Here is a 27,246-nt window from a genome sequence, read left to right on the forward strand (position 1 = left end):
TTTCTGCATTTTTATTTGGTTTGGATGTCTTAAGTGTCTCATATACACCAATAGTAAATAAATTAAAACTGATACTAAGAAATATAATGCTTCTCAAATCTACAAAAATATAAGAAAATTGATCAAACACTTAAAGCGCCTTTTACGGTGAAGTCATGACTTGATCGCTCGAATGAGATGTCTTAAAGTCGCTTATAGCCTTTTTTTTGCTAAAATATGGCTTAAATCTTCAACTGTCAATTAAAAATCATGTCAACATCATGTATGTCAAATGTCACTTATTTAATTTAGGCGCCAAACCCAAATAGAACCAAAACACCGTGCAAACCGAAAGTTGTGGTCATCGGGCTTTCGAATTTTTTCCTCTTTTGAAAGATATATTTCTTTTTTTTTTCTTAAAAAATCGGATAGTTAATTAAAGCCGTCATGGGAATTTTAAATTTAACAAAACTGCTTGCTGATATCGCCCCGCAGTGCATCAAAGAAACAGATATAAAGAGTTACTTTGGTAAGTAAGGAACTGGATAAGCTCTAGAAAAATAAGACCTGGAGTGTCAGTTGTTAACAACAGTATGATGCTCTCAGTTAATCTTGGATCCAATTGAGAAATTATTACTTCTATTGACAGTAAAATCACATATCAGCGCACTCGTCTAGGTGGCACTGTTTTATCTAAAGGACACAGCAGACAACACTTTAACACTCAAGAAATGTATGTTTTTGTGTTGTGCATAGTCCCTCACAAACAATTTTTTAGAACTTCTTGACTTTCTGTTTGCATCACCCCTAGTGTACCAATTGGTTTCCTGATAGGTATTTCCACAATTTTTGTAATTTTTAGCAGTTTTTTTTATCAACATACAAAAGGAAAACCATATTATCCTTTAAGTACAATTTATTATGTATTATAATAAATTTGACCCAGGAGGCACATGTGAAGGAACTTTCATACAAATTATTAAGATGTTTATGACTGTTAGGAAATACTACAAACTTTTCATAGTCTCGCTACTAAGTGCACAAACCAAAACTGAAAAAACACCCAAGTTTTTTGGTTGGTGCACTACAGTTTTTCAATGTGTCTGAATGTGCCTGTCTCTGTTATGAATCTGCCATTATTGCATTTAAGGTCAAGATTAAGCAGTACCCAATAAAGAAAGCCTTTCTCATTTGAAGATTTGCTCCACTTCAGCTTTCTTAACCTCCTGTAGTTTACTTATTTTATGTTTTATGTTGTGTGTTATTTCTAGTTGTATTATTAATTTTGAGTAATTATAGACTTAAATAATTTTTGTCAGTCATAGTTTTCTTACATTTTTTATGTATTTGCCATTTTTATCTCTTAATTTTGGTAATATGTAGTACTTAACTTGTTGACACTAATGATGAATAAATATATAAATGTTCTAGGATGAGACTGAATAACCAATAATTCAAAAAACATCTTGAACTCATCATTATGGTCAATAGTCACACTAGATGAGCTTTCTTGTTCACCCCTGTAGCAGAGGAGTTTAAAAAACAAATACATGATGGGTTTATCTATTCATATATTAGTGTCAACAAACAAAGCACTCTTACACAAGTCAAGTTTATTTAAATTATGACTTAAAATTATACACAATTTGTGTCATTTGCTTTTGCAGTATTTTTTAATACTTTAAGATTTTCGACAGCTTTAGCATTTTTTTAGGAGATCTGCTCATACCCTAATACACACTAAAACATGTGTAATCCATATATTAGACTTCCTTTTTGTGACTTTAACATTGTGCTTTTATTTTTATTTTGAATTTTATCTGTCAATTTGCTTCGAGAACATGAACTATTTTAGCAAGTTACTCCTAAAAATCTATAAAGTAAGATTAATCCAGTTGAAATTCAAAACATACTTTATTATCATAAATATGTATTATTTGTAGATAAAGCCTAGTAAATATACAACACTGATTAAAAAGTAACAATACAAAGTTAAAAATTTGAAACTACATATACACACATCATCAAAATAAGAAGTTCAAAGTACACAAAATTTTCTTTAATATGTTACAACATAAATGTAACATATATGTAAAAAGAGGAAGAAAGTTTACTTCCAGCCATCTTCAAAATACCCATACAAGCTATAAAATTCTTTGCTTTTTAAGAGTTTTCTGATTAATCATTTAAAACTTCTAAAGGTGTTAGCACTCTTCATAGGCACTGCAAGATCTTTAAATATTTAATTTCTTAGATAAATTAATTTAGGAACTTTCTTATTAATATCCTTCTTAGAAGGGGCAATGGGATATTATTTTGTTGTTAATTCAAATGTCACAACATCCTAGTTCTTTAGTTGAGTTCTGTGATGAGCAAGCTTTATGACATTAGCAATTGGGGAAATTGCAATAGATAGGTCTTTATTTATTTTACTTATTTTTTAAGTTTCACAATAATCCACAGAGTACTAATTACATGTAAAGGCTGTAACACTAGTATTTTTAAAACAGAATTGCAAAGGTAAGTAAAAATAAAAATTAGATAACAAACAAAACTAAAATTGAAACCAAAAGACATTTTCTAAAATTGCAGATGCAGGGAAGTAAGTAAATCTAGCTCCAAATGCAGCATCATACATTCTCACTCTTAGATATAATTTTGGAATATAAGAGGAACTCAATATAAAAATATTAAAAAATAGGTAATATTTGTTGTTGTATTATCTTATTTTAAATATTTTAGAAAACTTAACATTGAATAAATTTATTGTAGGACAGTTTTTTATTATTAAAGCTAACATACTATTAGAATTGAGATCTTTACTAGAAATATAGGGAAGAGAGCCTAGGGTATTTGCCGCCCGGGTGCAAGAGCTAATTTTGCCGCCCCTTCTGCAGTGATTTTTATAAAAAGTGTTTTAAAAAATGCTCTTACCAAAGTACAACATTTAAAAAAAAGGATGTAATAAAAAAATCATATTGAATTAAATTCCAAACACACATATATTAATCAATATATCAATATTATCTATACAAAAAATATACATAAAAGCATATATTATTTACTTATATAAGTATTTCTATGTTAATATGTAATTACATCAATCTAAACACCTAAAGTAAATATATTTTACTTACATACTAATTTAAAGAAATTAAAAAAAAGTAATTAGAACCCTGGATTAAATGCTAACATTTACTTTTCTTGCCTTTTTATATGGGCAGATTCCCTAATTAGGTAGGTAACATCTAGAAACAATTAGAAACAATGTCTTCCTCAATACTTATTATTGATAAATTTGATAGTCTTGATTCACTCATTGTGGATCTTAAGTAGTTTTTTATTAATTTTAGTTTGGAAAATGAGAGTTCATGAGCTCATGAGCTTCAGTGACTGGCATTGTTAAAAATATTCTTAAAGCTACGAATAAATTTGGAAATATGCCTTTCAAATCGTTAGCAACCAGATATATTAATATTTCTTTGGCCGAGAAAATATTTCTATCATTAATGTAAATTGATAAGATGTCGATTTCATTATAGAGGTCCAATCCATTTATGTCCATATTTTTTGTTTCAGGGTCAGTTAATTTAGCTTCTAAATTCTTACAATAGGTCATTATTTCGGGTCATTATTATTAGAAAAACCCGTTTTCCGATCTCATTTGTGTCAAAAATAATTTGATTTCTTTTAGCATCTGTACAGCTTCTGGTAAAATAACATTAGACTCTTGCAGTGTTTTGCTTACTATATTAATTTTTGCCAAAATGTTGTACCAAATAACTAACGAACAAATAAATTCAAATGATTTTATTTTATTTATTAGGGACATTGCAATATTCTTTGTTTCATTATCTCTGCTTTCATCATTAAAAAGCGTAAACAGAGAATCATACTCTTTTTCTAACTCAAATCTAAGAGTTTTTATTGCCTCAATACTGTTTTCCCAGCGGGTATCCGATAAGGCCTTTGGTGTTAGCCTGGGCAGCTCTTTTAAGAGAGCATTCCATCTGTAACTTGAGGCCGAAAAAGAGACATATATTTCCTGAATAATGCTAAAAAAAATTAGTTACTTCTAGAGAGCTTTTTGCTGCATCATTAACTACTAAATTTAAACTATGGGCGGCACAGGGTACAAAAAAGGCTCTAGGATTAATATTGAAATTTTTTTTTTGTAGGCCATTGTGCTTGCCTTTCATGTTTGCTCCGTTGTCATTGCCCTGACCTCTCATATCGGCAATATCAATATCCAGTTCTTTTAAATAATTTAATAAAAAATCTGTTAACTCCTGACCAGTAGTGTTTGTAACTTTACAAAATCCTAAAAAATGTTCTCGAATTTCTATACTTTTAGAACAATCATCAATAAAAACGAATCTAACAATAATGGAAATTGGTTCTTGGTGACTAACGTCAGGTGTACAGTCAAGAATGATTGAGAAATATTTGCATAATTTTAAACATTCAACAATACACTTTTTTACTTTTTCTCCTATTAAAAAAATCAATTCATTTTGTATTTTATCTTCCAAATAATGCAGCATTTTGTTCCCGTCTTTTTGGACTCTATCAATATGTTCGGCCATTACAGAATCAAATTTTGCAATAGTCTCAATTAATTTCAGAAAATTACCGTTACCCTTATCAAATAGTTTTTGACTATTACCCCTAAAAGCTAAATTTTGTCCAGCTAAAAACTGGATAACAAATATTATTCTCTCTAAAATCGAAGTCCATCTTTTTTTTCCATTTGAAATAGATTTTGATTGATAGAGTCCACAGTTAAACCTTTTTCTATTGATTTTTTCAATTCAAATCATTTCTTAACACTTTCAAAATGCCCCTTACTGGTTTCGTGTCTTTCTAAAGTCCGAGATAAATATCGCCAGTCACTATAGCCATTCCCCTCATTAAAACTATTATCAGAAACTTGAAATAATTTACAAGGAAAACAGTACACTGAATCTTTAGATTTTGAGTAAAAAGGCCAGGTTCTAGGAACTTTTTCATTTAACACCTATTTAAATGATTAATGGAATAATTAATATTTTTAATTTGAACAGGTCCTATTCCTAAAATCAATAATCTAATATTATCCGTTAATATTTCGGGCCGATATGCTGGATCTTTAAATCGTTCTTCATTTACCTGAATAGCTTCAATGTTCTCAGTTTGCGTATTTGCTGGCTGTATTTCGTCGAGTGATCATCTTGTTTTAGTTCATCTCCTGATTATTGTTGATCTCCATCATTTGGTTCTACATCGGCATCGGCTTCAGTTGACGTCAAAGGTTGAACATCCGGCCTTTGGCTTGTTGAAGGTTGAGGTTGTGCTGGTTGTGGGTTCGTTGATGACGCAAAAAACTTTTTTAACGAACCTGCTAACCGCCTGTCATATTCCTCCTTTTCTAGCTTCCTTTTTCGGTATTGGGAACCAGAAAGCCCCTTCCGACCATCAGCCATCTAAATCAACAAATATTTTTTTTAGAATTGGCACAAAAATCAGACATTACTTTATTCAATGAAAAATTGCTTAATACCTTGCACCCCCGGCACGGCTCGGCCCTAAAATTGGGTATAAGAATAAGGATTTTTCTATAGTGTTTAGTATTTCTGGTAATGAAACCTATTAATTACATGAAGATAAATGTCTGGACACTGCAGTAACTACAAGATCCAAACAGTTCACTCTAATTGCAAGTTGATTATTTTCTATGTGGTAAACATAGCATATTGGGTTCTCAAGACTAGTTATATAAAAAAAACATTTTTAATTTTAATGATTTTTTTTTAAACATTCTACCTAATTTTTTTTATGTTGTCATTTTCAAACGAATTCATCGTAAAAATCTTGAAACTGTTTGCAAAGAAACATTTCAACTTTTAATGAAGTTGGGTAGATCAGGAAGTGAGCTTCAACTTTGCGATTGATTATTTACTCATTGTAAATTTTACTTAAAAGATATTATGGTTATTATTATTAATTACAAATGCAATTTTTATAATTTCTTTTCAAAGGTTGCAGTTACTTCCAACAATGAGTACCCCCACACAGAAAGTTTTGAATGAAGTTTGAATGAATTTATTAATAAAGTTGATGACAGATTATATGTTAAATAAAGATAAATGCATAGCTACTTGGAGGTTGATTTTAATAAACATCAAGTACATTGCTAAAAAGAGAGGTACCAGGGCATTCTTAAAATTAATTGATGATTTCAAATATATGACTTAAAATTCTACAGTATTGTTACAAAGTTAGTGTTTGTGTCCATAACTCACAAGTGACTTGTCAGGACACAGCAATTTAGAATACAATAATAATTTAGCAATAAATTCGAGAGCCCATTATTAAAACCCAAATTAAATTAACTTAGATTAAATTTGTAAAAGTAATATTAAAATTAATGTATTCTTCTATTCTATCAATAAATAATATTACCAAATATACTAGTAATTATAACCGGACTACACCAAAATCTGTTTAGGTTTAAAATATTTGTTTACGGTAAAAAAGGCAACTTTAACAGAACATTTTCATAGTTAAACATTATCCATTCAGTTCTGAGTACATTAAATAGTTCTTTTGTCAGAAGCCAAAAAATATAAGTAGTTTTACATATTTAATTTAATTTAATTTAATTTAGCTTTTGATAACGATAGTAGATTTAACTGCCGAAATGTTGGTTAAAAAAAAACGTTGCTCCTTTTATTTAATAAATAGCTTTATTCTCGTTCTTTTCAATTACAATAAAAGGAAAAATAAAGTTAGGTAGGATATTGAAAACAAGAAATGAGCTCAGAGGTCGATAGATAAAACCTCAGCTCCTTGGTACATAAAATTTTTTTTGTTATACCTCAAGTAAATTATTGATTGTATTTAAGATTTATTGGGCTTAGATTAAATTAAATATAATGAAAAGTATCGTTAAAGATTTCATTTTGAAGTTCATATTTCTTCTTAATATGAACTTCTAAGCCGATTTTTTTTGTGTTCAATAATAAAGTGTATGAAATTTTATGTTCTTAATTGATATTTACTATAATAGTGATGTGATACCCAACAAAATATAATCTTTATTGATTTTTGACAGTCTTACATGTAGATACAAGATCTTAATATTAAATTCTTAGGAATACACATTGACCCCAATTTAAATTGGGAGAAACATACTATAAACCCTTATTCCAGATTAGCTAGCTTGTGTGGATTAGTTAGAAGATTGGATGTAGTGTCTGAGATATCTCTTCGCCTAGGTATTTTATTTTGGACAGATACAGTCAATCTTACAATATGGTATCTGTTTTTGGTAATCAGCAAGAGGACCTCTAGATATATTTAAAATGCGAAAGCGTATCATTCGTTGTTTATTGGGCCTGACCTACAGAACTTCCTGTAGACCTTACTTCAGCAGACTAAAAATACTCACTCTTCCCTCCTTTATACTTTTCTTCCTTGGTGTTATTCGTGAAAAAACACAATAATTTGTTTGTTAAGAATAGGCCAATGTACTCTGAGGATGTGACTATGATTACACAACATAGAAACGGTCTGCATATTCCATTGCATAATCTAGTCTATTATGGAAGGGGTTCTCATTATATGGCCATCAGGTCTTATAGAATGCTACCTGCTGATATTAGGAGCATTGAATCTACAGTCCAATTTAAAAAAGCTGTTTACCACTGATTGCAGATTAAATGTTTTTATAATTTTACTTTTAGATAATAATTGTCACTTATGTTAGATGTTTATATTTATTTTAAATTTTGTTATTTTGTTTATATATGGCTATTGCCTCTATCAATTCTATCCCATAGGAGCTAGATCCTCCATTGTACGACGTTGCTTTGTCCTCCTGTATACGAATTTGCTGGCAAATAGAGGATATTATTATTATCAGATTTCATGCCAAACGGCAATCGCACTCCCCCCTGGGGAACGGTGATCGTTCACTTTTCCCAGATATCTCAGATATCAGAAGGATGAAGCTCTGGTGGAGTCCTTTCCATGTTATCAGACTCTGTTTTTTAGTTTTATTTACAAATAATAAACTTAGACTAAAAGTACATGATATGTTTTTTAAACTAGTTGATGTTATCTGCGTTTCCAATGAACTTTCTGACGATTCGAGATGTGGATAATAGCGTCGACTGCATCAGCTTATAGATGCTTTTCTTAAGGTTGAGCAATTTCATGTTTTCCATCAGGATCTTTGGTTATTATTCCTGTTGTTGACACAATAATTGGAACTGTCCGCACTTCTCTCATTTCCCATTGTCTTCGTATCTGGTGTTCTAGATCCCTGTACTTAACAATCGTTTCATTATGTTTTGCTCTTAGGTTGTTATTATTGGGAATAGCTACATCAATAAGGGTTGTCTTCCTAGAAATTTTATCGATTAGGATTAGGTCAGGCCTATTGTTACTTACTCGTCGGTCTGTACAGTGCGATCCCAATACAATTTGTGTTGCTCATTTTTAAAAACTGGTTTCGGCTTATAATCATTATATAGTACCTTGGCTGTCAATAAGAGGTTTAGTTTTTCTGCGAGCTATTAATGCAGTATCTTTGCAATTAGATCATGTCGTTCTTTATATTCGGTTGGTGCAAAAGTTTGACATCCACCGGTGACATGCTGAATAGACTCCGTTGTCTCACATCCATACCTACATCTGTCACTTTGTACCGTTGGGTCACCTACGACAAACTTTAAATAATTTCTTGTTGGTATTACTTGATCTTGGATAGCCACAAGGAACCCTTCAGTTTCCGGGAAAAGCTGTCCCGCAGTCAACCAGTAGTTCGACGCCGCTATGTTGACATACTCTTGTTGAACCTCGTGAACATGCCTTCCATGTAGTGCTTTCTATTGTTCCTTCCATTGTTGCGATGGTATATGGGTACCTCAAGCTCCTGTAGTTTAAGTGGTGTTGAGTCGTCTGCTTCACATACGGATACGGCACGATGAATATGTGATGTTTCAGCCTTTCTTAAGAAAAAGGAACGCAAGTTACTAATTTGCTAAGTTAGCTGCTGCTCTATGTTGGTCATTCCTCTTCCTCCCATATGTCAAGGTAGCCTAGTTCGTTCAACGGCACTCCGCGGATGATGCTTGTTGGCTTTCGTTAGGAGTGTTCTAGCTTTTCTTTGCAAATTTTCGATGTCCATTTTACGCAATCCTATAATACCAAAAAAGTAGGTTAATGAACTGACTCCATATTATTAATAGCTTTAAATAAGTTTCTGCTGTTAAGACTTGTTTTAAGAAGTCGTCGCATTCTTGTAGTGAACTTAGTAGTCAGCTCGTTCTTTATAGTTCTGTCTATTCTTTGCGCCTGTTTTATTCCTAGATATTTGTAGGATTCTTCTTCGTCCATAGCATTAATTATGTGACCGTTTTCTGTTTGAAAGTCACCTGGTTGTAGTTTACCCTTAATAATGTTTACAGTTCGGTATTTATCCAGTCCAAAGGTCATTCCTATATCATATCAGAGAATTTCCTATATCATATCAGAGAATTTTTCCACTATTTTAAGCATCTGATCTAGTTGATTTCGTGTTGCTGCAAGAATTTTTAAGTCATCCATATAAAGTAGATGATTTACTCTTGTTAGTTCTCTATTATCCTTTTTTAGGCCAAATCCGTACCTAGTTGAATTAAGTTGGCTAGATAGCGGGTTCATGGCAAGGCAGAACCAAAGTGGACTTAAGGAATCTCCCTGGAATATACCCCTACAAATAGGAATCATATTAGTTCCAATGCAGTTACCATTAGGCACCTGAAGTTTTATTGATGTTCGCCACGATGCCATAGCAAATTCTAAAAAGGAAATTATGTGGTTATCTATTTTATACAATTTAAGTACATTGATAACCCATTTATGTGGAACTGCATCAAAAGCTTTTCGGTAGTCAATGTGTGCTGCGAAAAGGTTTCTCTTGTTGTTAAATGCCTGGTTGCAAAATAATAACAGTCGATAATTAGCTGTTCTTTACACCCCATGGCACCTCCGGTACATCCTGTCTGTTGAGTCGCTATGATACTATTTTGGTCACAATGTCTGTAAATACCTTCTGTAATGCAAGATGTATTAGTTGATAGAGTGTGGGTAAGCATGTTATTGGCGGATATTTAGCCGGATCTTGAGTATTTTGGCAATCCTTGGATAACAGGTAAGTGGTACCTTCTGTTAAAAATTGGAGAATCTCTGAGGAGTCATAAACACGTCGTTTAGAAGGTTGGTTGATTGTTGATGTGTTGACCACAATTTCTTAATCCAGTAATTTTGGTCGTGATCTGGCCTGGAGCTTTCCAGTTATGTAGTTTTTTTTATGACGTTAGTCACTTCGTCAACTGAAAATGGTAAAAATGTCATTGGATTATATGCTTGGCTCGCAAAAGATCGTAAAAGTTCGGTAAAGTTGACTCCCTTTAAAGTCATGGGGTAATTTCTAATTGCCTGCGGCTCGATACCAACGATCGAAACCACACGGAGATCTCCGAGCACTTTTCAAGTAATTGATCAACGAGTTTATATGCTTAAAATAAATAATAATAAAAAGAAATTAAATTTAGAGGAAAATGATAAAAATATACATTATATTTATGTTTCTGGAAATATTTGTTAGTTGACATTGACCAAATAACCTAATGCAGGAGATGACACTGCTTATTAGGCCTTGTTTCATGAGATTCGACTTTTGACAGTCACTATAATTTAATACTAATATTTCTACTTTTTATACTATTTTAATAGTTGGAAATATACCAACACATTTTTCAAAAAACTTCGATAAATTGATTAGTGATAAATAATAACTATTTTATGAAGTTTGCTTTTATCCTGCCCTAAAAAAGTTTTAATTGTTTGCCTTCAGAGTCAGATTAATAAAAAATTTACTTAAATTTAGGTCTGAGATAAAAAAAAATATTTTATTGAAAACCACACTTTATGGCATTAATGAACTGCTTTTACCAGATGTTAGTATATTATTTTATTTTTTCTTTGTACTTATTGTTAAAACAACAAGCTCTATATCGTGCATTGTGACCAAATGGCGAATAAATGAATTCAATTGAATTACAGAATGGGTGTTTTTATATAGAAATATTTGTAATTAATGAAATAGCTCTAAGGCTAACTTTTTCTTGTCTTCTCTTGTACTTTATTATATCTAAACTTCTGTGTTGATATTCTACAAGTCTTTGAGTTAATATATAAATCAAATAGCTTTGCTTTTAAGACTCAATTTTCTTGTAAAGTCAATTTCTTGTTGTCTAACATTTATTTTTCACACAAAATCTTCTAAAACATTTTACTTCAAATTAGTGTATTGACCTTAAAAAAATCACTTATTTCTGTAGAGTACTGATGCATTTAATCAGCCACTGCCAGTGGTTTGTGTTCAGAGTTTGATGAGGGGGATATACAGATATAAGATGTTATAGATCAACAAAAAACGAAAACAAAACCGAAAAATTAAGCAGCATTTCTAAAATTATTTATTAACAGTACAATAGTCACTTTTATTATAGGCGCCTTTAATTTAAAATATATTAGTGTTTACTTTAAAATGCTATAATTTCTGTTTGAATAGATCTTAGAAAATTAAAAGGCTCGAATTAGTAAATAACATCTTTGTTTGAGTTCAACATGTGCGCAGGGGCAACGGGGGTGTTTTCTTTATAAACATATTCATCGATTTTCTGTTCTCAAGTTTAGATACAATTTCAAAAGAGGAAATTTTCAGCTATATATCAACACATATATCAATTTTAATTTAACTTATTGATGTTACATTTTGGATTAAAAATAAAGAAATAGATATATGTTATTCTACGCGCAAAAATAACATCTTCAAAGTAAAAAAAATATATTACCATTCTTATTCCTAAAACCGCTTATAAAAAATTTGAAATGGCAACACCGCAGGCAAAAGCTGATGTCATCTTGACAAACAGGTTGAAAAAGGAAAAAAGGTTGAGTCATTTCAGTGTTTTTGTGAATTGTTAACGATAGTAAAAACTTGTGCTGTTTGTGCCGCATCATGGGAAAAAGGCGATTTAAGCCGATCTTTTTACAATTAAATACCGATATTGTCATAACATTATATCAAGGGACAACCGTCGTCATAAACGTAGAATAATAAAACTTTTTAAGAAATCTATAATAGTATCAATATAATATAATAGAATCAATAAAGTATTTAATTTTCATAAAAATGCTTTTTATTAGATAAGTACTTTTACTCTAATGAAGTACGGTAAAAAACGCATAAATAGTTCATAAACGGTAATATTGTTTATAATTTAACGCATAATCTATTATTAATAAATATTTATCATGTAAATATTTTTTGACGACGTCACTGGTAAAGATTACTTGTGTCGGTGGAATCAACAATGAGATCGAGCGGCGTTGCGATATTGTTGCCTTTTTCTCTAATATAGGGACGTTATCTATATTCATTTAACTTTGAATATTGACTTCTTTATTGAGTATCTGATCATACTTTATGAAAAAAAATTATTCATATTTTATTAAACAGGAATAGTATTATTTTGCTCCTGTCAAAATAAGTGACAATTTTTTATGATATTATAAAGTGTTTTTTTCCATTTCTACATAAGCATTTGGCATCATTGCATCAGAGATGTTGCAAGCAAATAAACGGCCCATAGTTCCATCGCAAGGCTAATTCTAGCCTTTCAAGATATTTAATATTATCAAAAACATTAATATTTTTCATAGCCACAATAGTTAGAGTAAAATTTGGTTAGTAAAATAATGTGTTAATTTTCTTTTCTTTGTTGTACTTTTTTTAACAGCACATATTTTCAGGACGAAAAGTCGCTATTGATGCCTCTATGTCCCTTTACCAGTTCCTCATAGCTGTCAGAGCAGAAGGGGCACAACTAACAACAGAGGATGGTGAGACAACCTCTCACTTAGTTGGAACTTTTTACCGCACAATCAGACTACTGGAACACGGCATTAAACCTGTATACGTCTTTGACGGTAAGCCACCAGAGTTAAAAGGTGGCGAATTGAATAAGAGAATGGAAAGGAGAGCTGAAGCTCAAAAGGTATGAAATATTAGTGTATGTATGCTCTTTCTACATATAGAGATAGAAACAGAACAAAAATTAGTTCAAAAATATCCTCCTGATTTTACAATGATACTTAAGCTTTATTCCACAGAACTGTGTATATCCCTAATAAGAACTTAAGTGTAAATGTTTATTTCATTAGTAATAACTATAATTTAGATAGATTCAAATCACAGTCAGTAAAATATCTAGTGACAGCGAAAAAGCTAAAGAAGTTTTTGACAATTAATAAGAGGTACATTGTCAAAAACCTGAATTTATTTAAATCAAAATCGTCATTTTTATTATGTTTAATATCGCGTTTGAAGCGTATTCTAACAATAATTAATATTTTTCGAAATATTGAGAATTTCACACACGTTGCGGAAATTTCAAAAATTTATAAAAACCACTTTCATAAAGGAATCGCCACAGTTCGCGGGACATCTTGTCGAATTTGATATACCGTGTGTTAAAAAAGTCCCAGACCCCTTTAATAAGGTTGGTGCGAACGTCTCTTGGCAAAGATGTATTTCAGCTATACCGGGTGGTGCGTCGCCGAGCGGAACATAGGAAAACTTATGTAAATTTTAAGGGGGTCAATGATTGGCTTCCCTGTACATTTTATAGAAAAAATGTAAGATAACTTTTTGAAGAGACCAATCTGGCAAACTCTTGTACAAAGTTTCAAAAAATTTTAATAAGCGAATCTTGAATTATTCAATTCAATGTAATTGCAAAATTAGCAAATTTTCGGTTCAGGTAAAACCAAGCGGGAACCAGTAAAATAAATATTGTCACTGACGTGAGGAAAAGTGTCAATAAATCAGTGACAGTCGATATTTGAAAACAAGTATGAATTATTCAATCGACGAAAAAATAGCCATAATAGTGGCATTATGCGGGAAACAGTTTTAGAGCAGTATCTGAAATGTTTTCAGTTTATTTCCCCATCAAGCCCATTCCGTCCATTTCAACTATTAAACGTATTGTCAATAAGTTCGAGTCCAAAGGTACCGTAATAAATAACCGTAAATGTTCAACTCAGGATATCGAAAATAGAGCCGAAGAAAGAGAGAACAGATATCTTAATATTCGACTGAGTGTGGAGGAAAACAAGAGGGTTAGTACGAGGGTTCTTGGACAAGAGGTAAATAAACATCATACAACGGTATTGCGCACTTTAAAAAACACAAATATTATTCGTATAAATTCGAAAAACATCAAGAGCTGCAGGAAGGAGATGAAGAGCGAAGAATGGCATTTTGTTTTGAAGTGATGGAAAGAGCAAATAATGATAGGAATTTTTTAAGAAATATTTGTTTTACTGGTGAATGAACAATGAACCAAATGTTCAGAATTGCCGGTATTGGAGCCAAGAAAATGAACAGCCCATATTGTTCATAGTCGGACACAATATCCCCAAAAAACAAATGTACTCGTGGGAATTATCGGACACCATTTCATTGGACCTTTTTTTATGGACTATAACCTAACAGCTGAAACCTATTTGGACCTATTTCAAAATCAAATTGGACCCGCCTTGGAAGAAGTTGTTCAGGAAGATCAAATGATCTGGTACCAAATGGATGGTTGCCCGGCCCATAATGCCCGTATGGTTAGAGAGTGCTTGGAAAATGCTTCTAACGGCAATATTATTGGTCCACGGTACCGGATACTTTGGCCAGCCAGGTCACCTGATCTTTCACCGAATGACTTCTTTTTGTGGGGTAATTTAAAAAGTGTCATTTATAAAAGTGTAAAATTTGAGAATCTAAACCAGTTACAAAACGCAATTTCGTTAGAATGTAATAAAATTTCCCAATATCAACTTGTAACGTTAGAAATGAATTTTATGATCGGTTAGGATATTGTTTAGCTGTTAATGGGGGGTTGTTTGAACATTTGATTAATTGATGTTTTTATGTAATTCTCTATTATTTTTAAAAAAGTTATTGTATTTTATTTTATTTTATTTTATTTTTCCACACTTAGTAAAATATTAAGAGTACTGTTCTATCTTTTTTCGGATCTATTTTCGATCTTCTGCGTTAAACATTTACAATTATTTATTGCAATGTCTTTGGACTCGAATTTACTAACAATAGGTTTAATGGTTGAAATGGACCAGATAGGCTTGATGGGAAAATAAATTGAAAATATTTCAGATACTGCTATTGGTTTAATTAAGTTCTAAGTATGATAAAATTATTTTTTTAATAATCGATAATAATACTTGTTATTGGTTTAACTTCATCGTTATATTAAATAAAAGTTTAGATAAAAAAGTAATGTTAATGTCTTACTTTGAATGTATGGTTGTGAGATTGATAAAATGAAAAAAAAACATTTCTTGTATTCGGCTGTACGTCAGATTTGACAAAGCCTTATAACAAATTGTTTGCTGGTGTCTGGTTTGACCTGAACCGAAAATTTGGTAATTTTGCAATTACATTTAATTGAATAATTCAAGATTCGCTTATTAACATTTTTTTTAACTTTGCACGAGGGTTTGCCCGGTTGGTCTCTTCAAAAATCCTACATTTTTTCAGTGGCGAAGCGTACGAGTAGACAAGGTAGACACTGTCTACCCAAAATTATCAAGTTGTTTGTCATTAATTTATCATGTAATTTATTTCATGTAATTGTTGAATTAAAATTAATAAAAAATTAACACAGGACGTAGTCGCTCTCCTTACTATTATTATATAGTATCTAAACATGATTAATCCAAGGCGCGCCCCGCCTGCCGCACCGATGAAAGTAAAAATGCAGGGCTGACACTAAATTATTGTATACGAGCCCCAGGAAGACACATTGATATTTGTCTTTCGAAATTCGGAGCATCTAATCGAACCAAAAACGCATCAAGCAGGCGACAGAGGTCCGGCCGCATCAGAATTCAGCCTATAACGTCTGCGAAATTTACTCGCGGGAAAGACATTCGAGCTTTTGTCTATCGAAGTCGACCAGCTATTTTATTATGCTATTGAAGGTTATTGTTTACGGACACGCTTAATCTGGTCGGCTACAATACATCTTCAGTTTTGTTTTGTTGAATCTGAAATGAAAAATTTTGATGAAACTGAATTTTGATGAATTGCATTTGGCATTTGGTGCGGGCGCGTACTATTATAATTTAATAATTAGTAGTATTTTTATTTTTGGGTGTATAGAAATTTAGAAAAGAGTTTTTTTAGTGGATATTTTAGTGGTTATTTATGAACGACTGTTCGATATTAGCAATTGTATTTTAGTTATGTATTTTGTAAGTAGTATTTATTTTTATGCTATCTATTATTTTTTTTTTCTGTTTTATATCACTGCATAATTTTTTTCTCTGAATTAATATTTCATGCGCTTTCTTTCCCTATTTCATTAAAGTGAATAATATTGAATACACAATTTTTTCTAATTAACGAGTTTTATTGTTTGTCTTCCCGAAAAAAAAATTCACGCTTCGCCACTGCATTTTTTTTGTAAAATGTACATGGAAGCCAATAATTGATCCCCTTAAAATTTACATGGGATTTCCTATGTTCCGCTCGGCGACGCACCACCCGGTATATGACATGATGTGGCAACTTTTACGTAAAACGCCTCAAAGCATTCTGCACTTAACAATTTTAGAAAGTGATTTATTTTTATTTAGACAGAGATTTTTAATTTTTGTTTTAATAACTAATTTTGTACAAACTACAGGTTGAAAAAAATTGTGAGAACAACCTGCATATTTCAGCACCATCCTCTGTTACTTTTTTCCTTCCTACTATTGATGATATTTAATTAGAATATCATGCTCAATATCATTAATTTCAGATTGATAGTGAGTACCATCAATAATCTTTTGGTTTGTGACTGGAATTATTTAAAAGTATTATAGTCTTCTGTATTTTTTAGTAACCAACTGATATGGGTATATCGGCAAAGACGCCGATTATCGAAATCTATAACGCGATTTATTATCGGAAAAATCGGTTTTCCAACAACGATTTTAAAAAAACATATTTTATTCAAAATTGAGTTTAATAAGAGCGTAATCTATTTCTAGCTTTGAATATTTTTTCATACGTTTACCTACCGAGGATCTTCCCAATTTTAGGTATGCCTTAAAAAACTTAATGCAAATTATGTAGTTTAAGCTTATCATGTAAAAAATAAAGCTCTTTGGAATCTGGGTTAAGACTATTTCTTTTGACTGATATAACATTTCTGAAAATAACAGCTTCTGCAAAGATCTTAAAAGTTCACTTGAAAGACTGCCAACTGGTGCTGAAGTATGTAGCCGCCTGGGAATCAGATAGATTTTTTGCTTACCGGGAAATTGTATTTACGTCTCTCGGGAGCAACGGATGTTTTAATAATCAATTCTACTTTTTTAAAAGAAGTACTGGTTGAAGCTTATTAAGTGAGATTTCTGGAGATCTGCACTTTTCACGCAAAGTTTTTGTATTTTTTCTAAAGTTTAATTTTCCTTCTCATCTTAATTACAATCGAAAATGTCACAGGAGCCTTCTAGTATTGCTTTTTTTGATTAGACTCTGATGTTTTGTTAGAGAATTTTCATAAAATCTTGTTTTTCGGTTACAGCCTCGTCTGCTCAACCATATCTCCTGAGCATTTTGTTTTATGGTTCATGTCAAAATATGCCTTGGTTCATTTAACACAATTCACTACTTTTTCAATTACTCTATCCTATTATCCTATATATCCAATATTTTCTATATCAGAATATTTTGCAAATATCCTATTTAATAACACACAAAGTTCTGCTTGACTTCTTATTTTATCATCATATCCAAGCATCATTAAAATTTCAATCTGATGTCATTTCAACAAAACCATTTTTTTACAAAATAAAGTAACACCAAACTTCTGACTGATACCACCTTAACACTTGAACTATTAATAGTGAATGCTACAGTGGAATTACTAAGGAGATAAGAAATTTAAAAAAAATGGACAGATCTGGTATGCCTATTTTGTGTTTACTTTAAATTACTACCTCTCTTAATAAGAAAACTAGTCTCGAGGTCATTAGAACTTGCCGATTTACGATTCAAATAATATGAATACGTAATCAAAATTTATACATTATTTAGTAATTTTAATAGGCTTTACGGCACAAACTTTAAAAGTGTTTTTCGTGTTGCACCGTTTTGCTAAAATAAAAAACCGTTAAAGAAATATGAATTTTATGCGGGACTTTTGAGTAACCTTATATTTATAATCATAAAAATGTTTGTGTGGTAAGTAGTTTTGTTTTAAATGATTAATTTAGTCCTTAGATAAAGCCATGGAGGCAGGGGACCAAACAGAAATTGACAAGTTTAATAAGAGGTTAGTCAAAGTTACAAGGCAACATGCAGATGAAGCAAAGGATCTGTTAAAGTTAATGGGAGTCCCATATATTGAGGCTCCTTGTGAAGCTGAAGCCCAGTGTGCTGCCATGGTAAAAATTTAACACTCCGTTTTTGTATAATTTTATTTCAATTAGAATGTATTAGGTAAAAGCAGGAAAAATCTTTGCAACAGCAACAGAGGATATGGATTCCTTAACTTTTGGTTCCGATGTAGTTTTGCGCCACTTGACCTTTAGCGAAGCTAGAAAAATGCCTATTCAAGAAATACACCTTAAGACTGTCTTACAGGAACTAAATCTTTCGCAAAAAGAAGTATGCTTGTGCGAAATAATCTATAATTAGATAGCTTCTAATTTCTAAATTTTCAGTTTATAGATCTGTGTATATTAATGGGATGCGATTACACAGACTCCATTAGAGGCATCGGTCCCAAAAAGTCAATAGAGTTAATAACTAAACACAGAAGTATAGAAAAGATCCTAGAGAATGTTGATAAGGAGAAGTATCCCCCTCCAGAGAACTGGAATTTTCAAGGAGCCAGAGATTTGTTTGAGAATCCTGATGTGACAGATCCTGAGACCATAGAGGTAATAATTTTATTTATATGTTCATCTATTTTAGTTACAAGTAAAATGTAAAGGTATTTGGATAATTTGCAAAAAGAAGTGTTTTAATTTTAAAAAAATACTCCTTTCAGAGTTATTACAGATACCTTCGAAAAATAATGTTTTTTTTTTTTAAAGAACTTCGCATAATTCTATCGCTTTTTAGTATGTTGATAAGTAGTACAAATGAAATACAGGGTGTCCAAGATAAGGATCCTAAGCATGGGGATCTCGGTACCTGTTGGAGATACAGCTTCGGTTAAATTAGGAAAAAGTTGTGCACTTTGAAGCGTATTTACATGCCGTTGAGAAACTTCAAAAATTTCCATGGCCTGCTGAGATATTTGGAAAAAACGGAAATTTGCCAATATCGATTTTATTTTTTCCTGGCTGTATTTTAAAAGATATCAAAAAACTATTGACACTTTCTCATTGACACTTTTGATGTAGTACGTGATGGCGCTTTTAAATTTTATATCCGACGTTTCGTTTTCGAGAAACCATCATCAACTTAATTTTTTTATATGGCGCGAAAAGAAAGTACACCCTGTATCTGATTCCATTTTTTATTACAAATTCAATGATGTATCACATGTCACATTTTTTTTGTTAGTTGAAAGGAAAAATGCAATTTTTCTTTTTTTTTTAACATATTATTAAGTAGGCTTTGGAAACAAATGCTTTGACACTTTGACGTAAATACCTTTTACCCTGTCACATATTTTTTATTAAATATTAATTGTCGTTGTTGTTACCGTGATTGTCGAGGTGTTGTTTGTTGAGTAATTATTGTTATTATTATTTACTGTTGTCATTATTATTGCTAAAATTGTGTTATTATCTTCAATATGGTGGTCATTATAGTCATGAAGACATGAATCATATGACATGCTGTCGTGTTTTCAAATTTTTTTTTACATTTTTTTAATGCAAAAATTGGCAATACCAACTTTCTTATTTTACACACAACAATTTGTATATTGTCTATGCAATATTTAATCGAAAATGAACTGGTTTCTTTTTCCCGTATTTATACAGTAAAAACTCGTTTATTGCAATATCCCCGAATCCGATCTTTTTCAGTTATCGCAACTCGAGAGGGACTCCCCACTCTGCCTCTCATTAAAACGCTACAGCGCATCTGTCGCACTTGATTGGTCGACGCATCACTTTAACAGCGCCAAAACTAGCGAAACCTAATCCGTATTAATTTTAATAAATTTAATGAAATAAAGCGATAATATAACATGCATATTTCTGTATTGTTAAAAATATATATGAATTTGCACGGGATATTTCATATGACCTGCATTAATTTACATAATGTAAATCTTGGTTTAATTCAAACAATTCAAACTCGCTCCACTCCGACTTTGGTGTTAGATTTGTCGGAGTTACTCTACACTGCAGGTTGGTGGGGATGAAGCAAGTAAGGGGAAATTGCAATAAACAGAAGTGTTGCGTTGCATTTGGCGAGAGTTGTAATAAATGAGAGTTTGCTGTATCATATTTCAAGGACCAAATGTCAGTTTCACAATACACACAAACTGCCACATTCATTAGGCTTCTTAACAAGCCAGCAAACGTAGACTAAATCTTTACTTAGAGAACTTCCTGGAACATAATCCTGACCCGACAGTGTATTTCGTTAACGGAATATTTCGGTGCTATATGTATTGAAATTACGGAACTTTATTAAACATTCATTGCAAAATTTTACATTATAAAAAAATTACCTATAGAGATATTCAGTACAACATACTTATTTTAGATTTAGGACTAGTTAATGAGAATTTAAGCAAAAATCATTTCAACACAACTTTTTAACCTCAGTTTAGAATGCCTGGTCGCTGTAAATTGTTGACTGAAGAAGTTTAACAGTCGTTATAATTGTTTGAATAGCGGTAAGTGAACATAAAAAATGGAATGACCATCACGATCCCCCGATCTTACGCCATTAGACTTATACCAAATAAAACCCCTTAGTTTAGCTGTCCTAAGAAGACGATCGGTCACGGCTAATGTGCTTCGCAGAAATGTTTATTTAAAAATATCAAAAAAAAAAACAGTAATACTTATTAGTTTTTGAGTATGTTTCAAATAAAATAATTTTAATATTTTACATTATGCATAACGTGTGCCTAGAATTTTCCTAAGATTTCATTTTCAAAAAAAGTCGGTATTGGCTAATGTTACATCAGACACTTCTAGAAGACGGTTTTGATGAAAAAATTACCCTACTAAAAATACCAATCGATGTGTCCGATCTTTGTTCGAGGTCATCGTTTACGCTTTATTAAATTTATAAGAATTGTTTATTTAATCAATCAATCAATTCGATATTAATTTACAATTATTATGGGATGAATGAATAAATCATCGCTTTATTGTCAAAAAATCTTACAATTTATAGTCAAAGCTGATAACTAAAGTAAAACACAAAAACAAACAAAACACAGAAAAATAAAACTAATAGAACAAATATACAAACTTATACAAATCAATAATTGTATGTGGTCAAAAGTATGAATAAATAAACAAAACACTACATAGCTACTAGCTACATAAAACAGTACATATAAAAACAATAAATCAGTCTGTGTGTGTGAAGTTAAAATTAAGTATTAAAAAAATCGTTTACCGAGTAAAAGACCCTCTCCAGTAGGAATGATTTTTATGCCTTACGGAAAGTAGGAAAAGATGTGATGGACTTGATGTTCAATGGCAAATGATTGTGCATTTTTTTTGTTTGTACAATATAGAGTTTTTTACCAATTCTTAATGTGGAGTAGGCAGATATAAATCATACTCCGCGTTTCTGAGATGATAATTATGGGACGGCCTATCTGAATTTGATGAAACGTGCTTGCGAATTAGACAAACGGGCTCATATATAAGTAGTGACGGCAAAGTTAGGATATTAAATTTGTTAAAGAAATCCTGGCAATGAGCTCTATAATTAAGTCTAAGTGTATAACGCAAAGCTCTCTTTTGAAGTCTGAAAATTTTGTCAAATTGAGTGACACTATACACACCCCAAAAAGGAAGGTCGTAACGAAGGTGTGATTCAAAGAGGGAAAAATACACTGTTATAGAAGTTGAGAGGCTAAGCTTCTTGGAAATTGATCTTAGCGCAAAACAAGCGGAGCTTAATTTTCTTGTTAAAGGGTTAATGTGCATGTTCCCACGACTTGTCAACAGTAAGCCCCAAAAATTTCACTGAGTCGGCTTCGTCAATGGTTGCGTTATCTAGTACAAAAGATTGAAAATTATTTTTATAGGACAAAAATTTAGTGTTGGAGATGTTAAGGCAAATAAGATTAGAGTCGCACCATGCTTTGATAGAAGTTATATGATTTTATGAAGTTCGGCAATATCCGGATTGCTCCAGGTAAAACTAGTATCATCCGCGAATAGGCAGGTTCTTACTTTAATATTCAGACTAGCGATATCATTGATAAATATGAGAAACAAAATAGGGCCAAGCACTGAACCTTGAGGCACTCCACATTCTACAATGTACAATGTACAAAATACAAATCTCTACAATGTCTTCTTGCAAGCCAATAGGCTTGCAAGAAGACATTGTAGTATCAATTCTTACAAACTGACTCCTGTTATTGAGATATGACTTAAACCATTCGAGGGGCGTACCTCTAAACCCGTAGTGTTGCAACTTTTTTATTAAGATATCATGGTATACGCAATCAAAAGCTTTAGAAAAATCACAGAAGATTGTTGCCGTAGGATGTTGGTCGTTTAAGCTACAGTATACATTATTAAAAAGGGAAAACATATCAACATTTGTGCATTTGTTATTTAAAAATCCAAATTGTTGAGGAGTGAGTATTTTAAATTTAAGTGGAAATGATAGGAGCCTTTTTTTCACTAATCTTTCAATAATTTTTGATAGTGTGATGAATATGATGATATAATATGTACGCAATGGACATAATGTGTCTGTGTGTATGCACATTCAGCTAATCAATAATAAGTTCATAATGAATTTCAACCTAAGACTAATAATAGTAACATACCTGCTTAAATAATATTATCAAATTCAGAAATATTAAATTGATTAAATACTAGCTAGTTATAATTTAATGGAAGTTAATGGCACGCTTGATGGAATTTATGTTATTTTTAATCCATGAGTACATATTTTTAACATATTTACAAACATTTAAATAAGCCACATATATACAAAACCGATGTCATTTACAGAAGCATATCATATTTTGGAAACATATCCCATCAAGTTGCCAAGAGTTTGTCAAGGTACTCCAATGAGCGATTGCGTGTTTGTTTCAGGACTTCGAATAATTTTTCTAAATCTCTAGTCAACACCAAAGATAAAATTCTCAACACCAAAGATTTATAACCAATACCTCTTCCCCTTTCGTCAATCATATTATTGGGACTGGACGTATAATCATATTATTGGTTCAAGCCTGGGGCGGATACCAAGGTGCTCCACTTTTGTCAGAAGGGGTTAAGGTTCGATCTTTTGGAAATCCTGGAAATAAATAAAGCCATCAAATCATCGGTTTACATTTACATTAATGAGCAAACTCAATTTGAGAGCAACACTTTCTTTAATTCCTTAAATCCTAACAGTAACACTAACATTTGATTTGATTTATTAACATATTTAACACACATTTAGTTTATTTACACCCTATAATACTACAGTCCGATTGTTCTCTCTCACTCACTCCCAGTACTAAGTAGAAATCTGCTAATCTCAGATTGTTCAATTTTGTTGTAATTTTAACTGTTCACTAGATGTCGTGCAATGTACCATTCAAGTATCATTTGTTATTATTTAGAATTTGTGTGTGTGTTAAGTAACTCTGTAAGTATTTTATAATTTTATAATTTTTTCTGTATTTTTTTATGTCACCTGTCAGGAAAAAATGTTCGTATATGTTTTTAAACTGTTTGTAATTTATTTAAGAGTCTGATGATGGCAAGAACACTTGCCGAAATGCATCACTCCTGAAATTAGAGGATTAGCATTTTATTTGTGGAGAAAAGACTTCCGCTACTAACTTTTCAATATTATATTGACCCCACTTCAGAATGGACTTTTTCCTTAATATAATATTTTTTGTTTTTAAATTGTTCCGGCAACATATTTAATAATTTGGGAACTATATTATATCATAACTATACTAAAATGGGGGATGGGTATTATTAGATGTTGATGTGTATTTGCTCTAGTATTAACATTATGACTAATAAAATTTTTTAAAAGGTTACTACAAATTAAGAATGTAAGTACATTTTTAAAATAAAGTTGGGTAAGAGTAAGTATTCCAGATTGTTCAAATAAAAGATTGGAGGGAAACAGTCTGGATTTAAATAAAATAACTTTTAAAAGATATTTCTGTACAATATTAATATTCTTTAAAGATTCATTGTAGGCAGCTCCCCAACATCTTATACCATACCTTAGGCATGAATCAGCTAGTGCTTTGTACAAATTTATTATTTTTTTACTGAGTATACTACGTAACTCATAAAATTTATGTATTGGTTTTTTAGTTAGTTTTGAACATAATCACTATGATGCTGCCATAAATAATTGTCAAAATACACCTAAGTATTTAATTTTGTTTGTTGATTTGATGCTGCCAAAACAAGCACAGTCAATATTGATTTTACGATCTGGGGTATGAATCCTAAGAACATGCTTACTTGGTAATCCCACTATACTCATTGAAAAACACATAAAGTTAGTTTTTTTGACATTTACTGTCAGTTAGTTAATATCCATCCATGTTTGAACACTACACATTCCACTTTCAGCCTTTAAGAAAGCTTCATCCCAACAATCCCCTTTACCACTTTTTTAAACATACCACTTTTACTTTCGGAACTACATGTGGAAAATCGTTCTACTCCTCCCCTAATACTGATATTATATAATTTATTTAGTCGGATGCGATGATCCACAGTGTCAAAAACCTTGGTAAGATTCAAAAAGACAGCCAGAGGCTTCCAACGGTTATTAAAACAGTCTGTAATAAAATTGCATCCTTCATTCAGAGCATTATAAAAAACTGCATAACCGTTTTTTATAAATTTCTCGATTACTTTGCAGATAGGACTAGTTAGTGCAATGGGTCTATAATTACCCGGTTCTCTCCTATCTCCACCTTTATGCAAGGGAACAATTACCGCTCTTTTAAATATAGTAGAAAAAACGCCACTGGTAAATATCAAATTCACAATATGTACCAAGGGCACAATCAAAAATTCTATATTTCATTTCACAACATGGTTGGAAACACCAAAGTCATCTGGAGAAGATTTTGCTTTCAAAGTTGCAAGAGCATTAGCAATTTCATTTTCGGTGACAGGGGACAAAAACATGGATAGACGTTATTAGGCCTATGTATCTTATTGGCTAGCGTAGAACCAACAGAACTAAAATACATATTAAGTTCATTGGCTACCTCTTTCTGGTCAGTGATTTCTTGATTATTAGTATTTTTAATACAAGGAATATTAGATTTTATCTTTCATTTATTGGTAGCTAATTTGCTAATGTCCTCCCAGGTTTTCACCCCCTAGCACTTTCTAATTGTTGCTTATAGTAGTTAACCTTGGTAGTTCTAATAAGTTTATTTTATTTCTATAACTTTTGTAACTAACGAAATTTTTCATCTAGGAGATCGATCAAGGATTTCGAATGCATAATTTCTGAACATCATTTCTTTTTCTAATTGATATTAGCAGGCTCGGAGTGATCCAGGGTTTAAGGCGAATTTTTTTATTTCAAATTGCTTTTACATTTGTTGCTGCAGGTATGTGTTTTTTTATGGTATTCATAAACATTTCAGAGGCGGTATCCGAGACTCGACATGATAGAATTTCATCCCTATTCTGAGATTGTATTGAGTTTTTAAGCTGTTCATGGTTAATTTCATTAAAAGATCTAATAATATTTGTTTCGTTGCATGCGTTGTTTAACTTATTTTGTAAGTTAACATTAAATAATAAAAAATGATGGCCGGAAAGCGAGCTGGTTAGTATAATCAAATTATTTTCAAACCTTGTTTTGCTTTTCATGAAAATATGGTCTATACACGTCTTATTGGCTATTACACATTCCACAACTTTACATTATCTGGCAATATTAGGAAATTAGGCCTGGTTAAATAAGTTATATACTCATTAAGTTATACCTGTTTCAGTTAAAATGGGGAGAACCTGATGAGGAAGGCATGATCAAGTTCCTGTGCGGTTTCAGGCGCTTCAGTGAAGAAAGAGTGAGAAATGGTAAATATTTTGTTTAAAAAATAATATGATCTTGTATAAGTATGCTTTCAGGTATAAAAAAGCTTCAAAAAGCACGAGGTACTAGTACGCAGGCTCGTCTAGACGGTTTCTTCACAGTGCTAGGCACTACGCCTGCCAAACGTAAAATCGAAGATAAAAAGGGAAAAAACACGCCGAATAAACGTGGAAAAACTAGTGGAGGTGGAGGTCGAGGGCGTGGAAGAGCTAAATAACTGAAAATAAGTGTTGTGTGTATATTATTAAGTTTCAAGAATGAATAACTATTGATGGCTAATATTTAAGATTATTTTTTTTTAGGAAATGTTCATGAAAAAAAATTAGTCCGTAATTTGTCCTAATATTTTTTTTAAACAGTGAATATTGCAAGTACGATTATTTTTATTATTAAAAAAATTGATTTTAAAAATTAAAAGACCTTTTTTCAATAGCCTCTCCCATAACCGAAATCAAACTGAATAAATTATAATACGTTAAAATATGGATGAGTAAAATTCACTCAGAATGATACGGGGTATGATGTCACTTGTTAGTTAACCTATATTTTTGTTGTGGCAAGTGTAATGCAAATGTATTGGTAATCGTGATGTTTTCACGACAATCCACGTGTTTTATTTAAACAAACGTTTAAATTATTTGTCCGTTAAACTTGCCAGTGGATATACAATTAAAATGAGAATTATTGAAATATAGTGCCCCAATTTATCTCTAGATCTATAGGAAGAGCTGCCAAACCTTTTATTTAAGTAACTCGAAAAATGCATCCATTATCACAACGATGCTGGTCATACACTTTTATAAAAGGTAAAAACACGAAATCTACAGCATCACAAATACATTTAATAAAATTACAAATGTTTCGCTCGACTAGAGCATCATCAGACCTAAACAATAATTAAA

The 27,246-nt window shown here is 31.5% G+C and overlaps 1 protein-coding gene across 2 annotated transcripts; it reads left to right on the forward strand.

The window, feature by feature from the left end:
* Positions 1 to 271: 271 nt before the first annotated feature.
* Positions 272 to 26,761, forward strand: LOC126736490 (flap endonuclease 1). Of its 2 annotated transcripts, none has more exons than XM_050440865.1 (7): positions 272 to 508; positions 12,826 to 13,070; positions 18,355 to 18,525; positions 18,581 to 18,748; positions 18,805 to 19,023; positions 26,244 to 26,328; positions 26,380 to 26,761. In XM_050440865.1, the coding sequence occupies exons 1-7, from the start codon at positions 427 to 429 to the stop codon at positions 26,559 to 26,561; spliced, it is 1,152 nt and encodes a 383-aa protein (XP_050296822.1). In that variant the 5' UTR covers positions 272 to 426; the 3' UTR covers positions 26,562 to 26,761. The 2 variants fall into 2 exon arrangements, with proteins under 2 accessions (XP_050296822.1, XP_050296824.1); XM_050440867.1 differs by lacking the exon at positions 272 to 508 and adding an exon at positions 695 to 813.
* Positions 26,762 to 27,246: the final 485 nt, after the last annotated feature.

The sequence above is a fragment of the Anthonomus grandis genome, chromosome 5, assembly GCF_022605725.1.
Source record: "Anthonomus grandis grandis chromosome 5, icAntGran1.3, whole genome shotgun sequence".
Taxonomy (NCBI): Eukaryota; Metazoa; Arthropoda; class Insecta; order Coleoptera; family Curculionidae; genus Anthonomus; species Anthonomus grandis.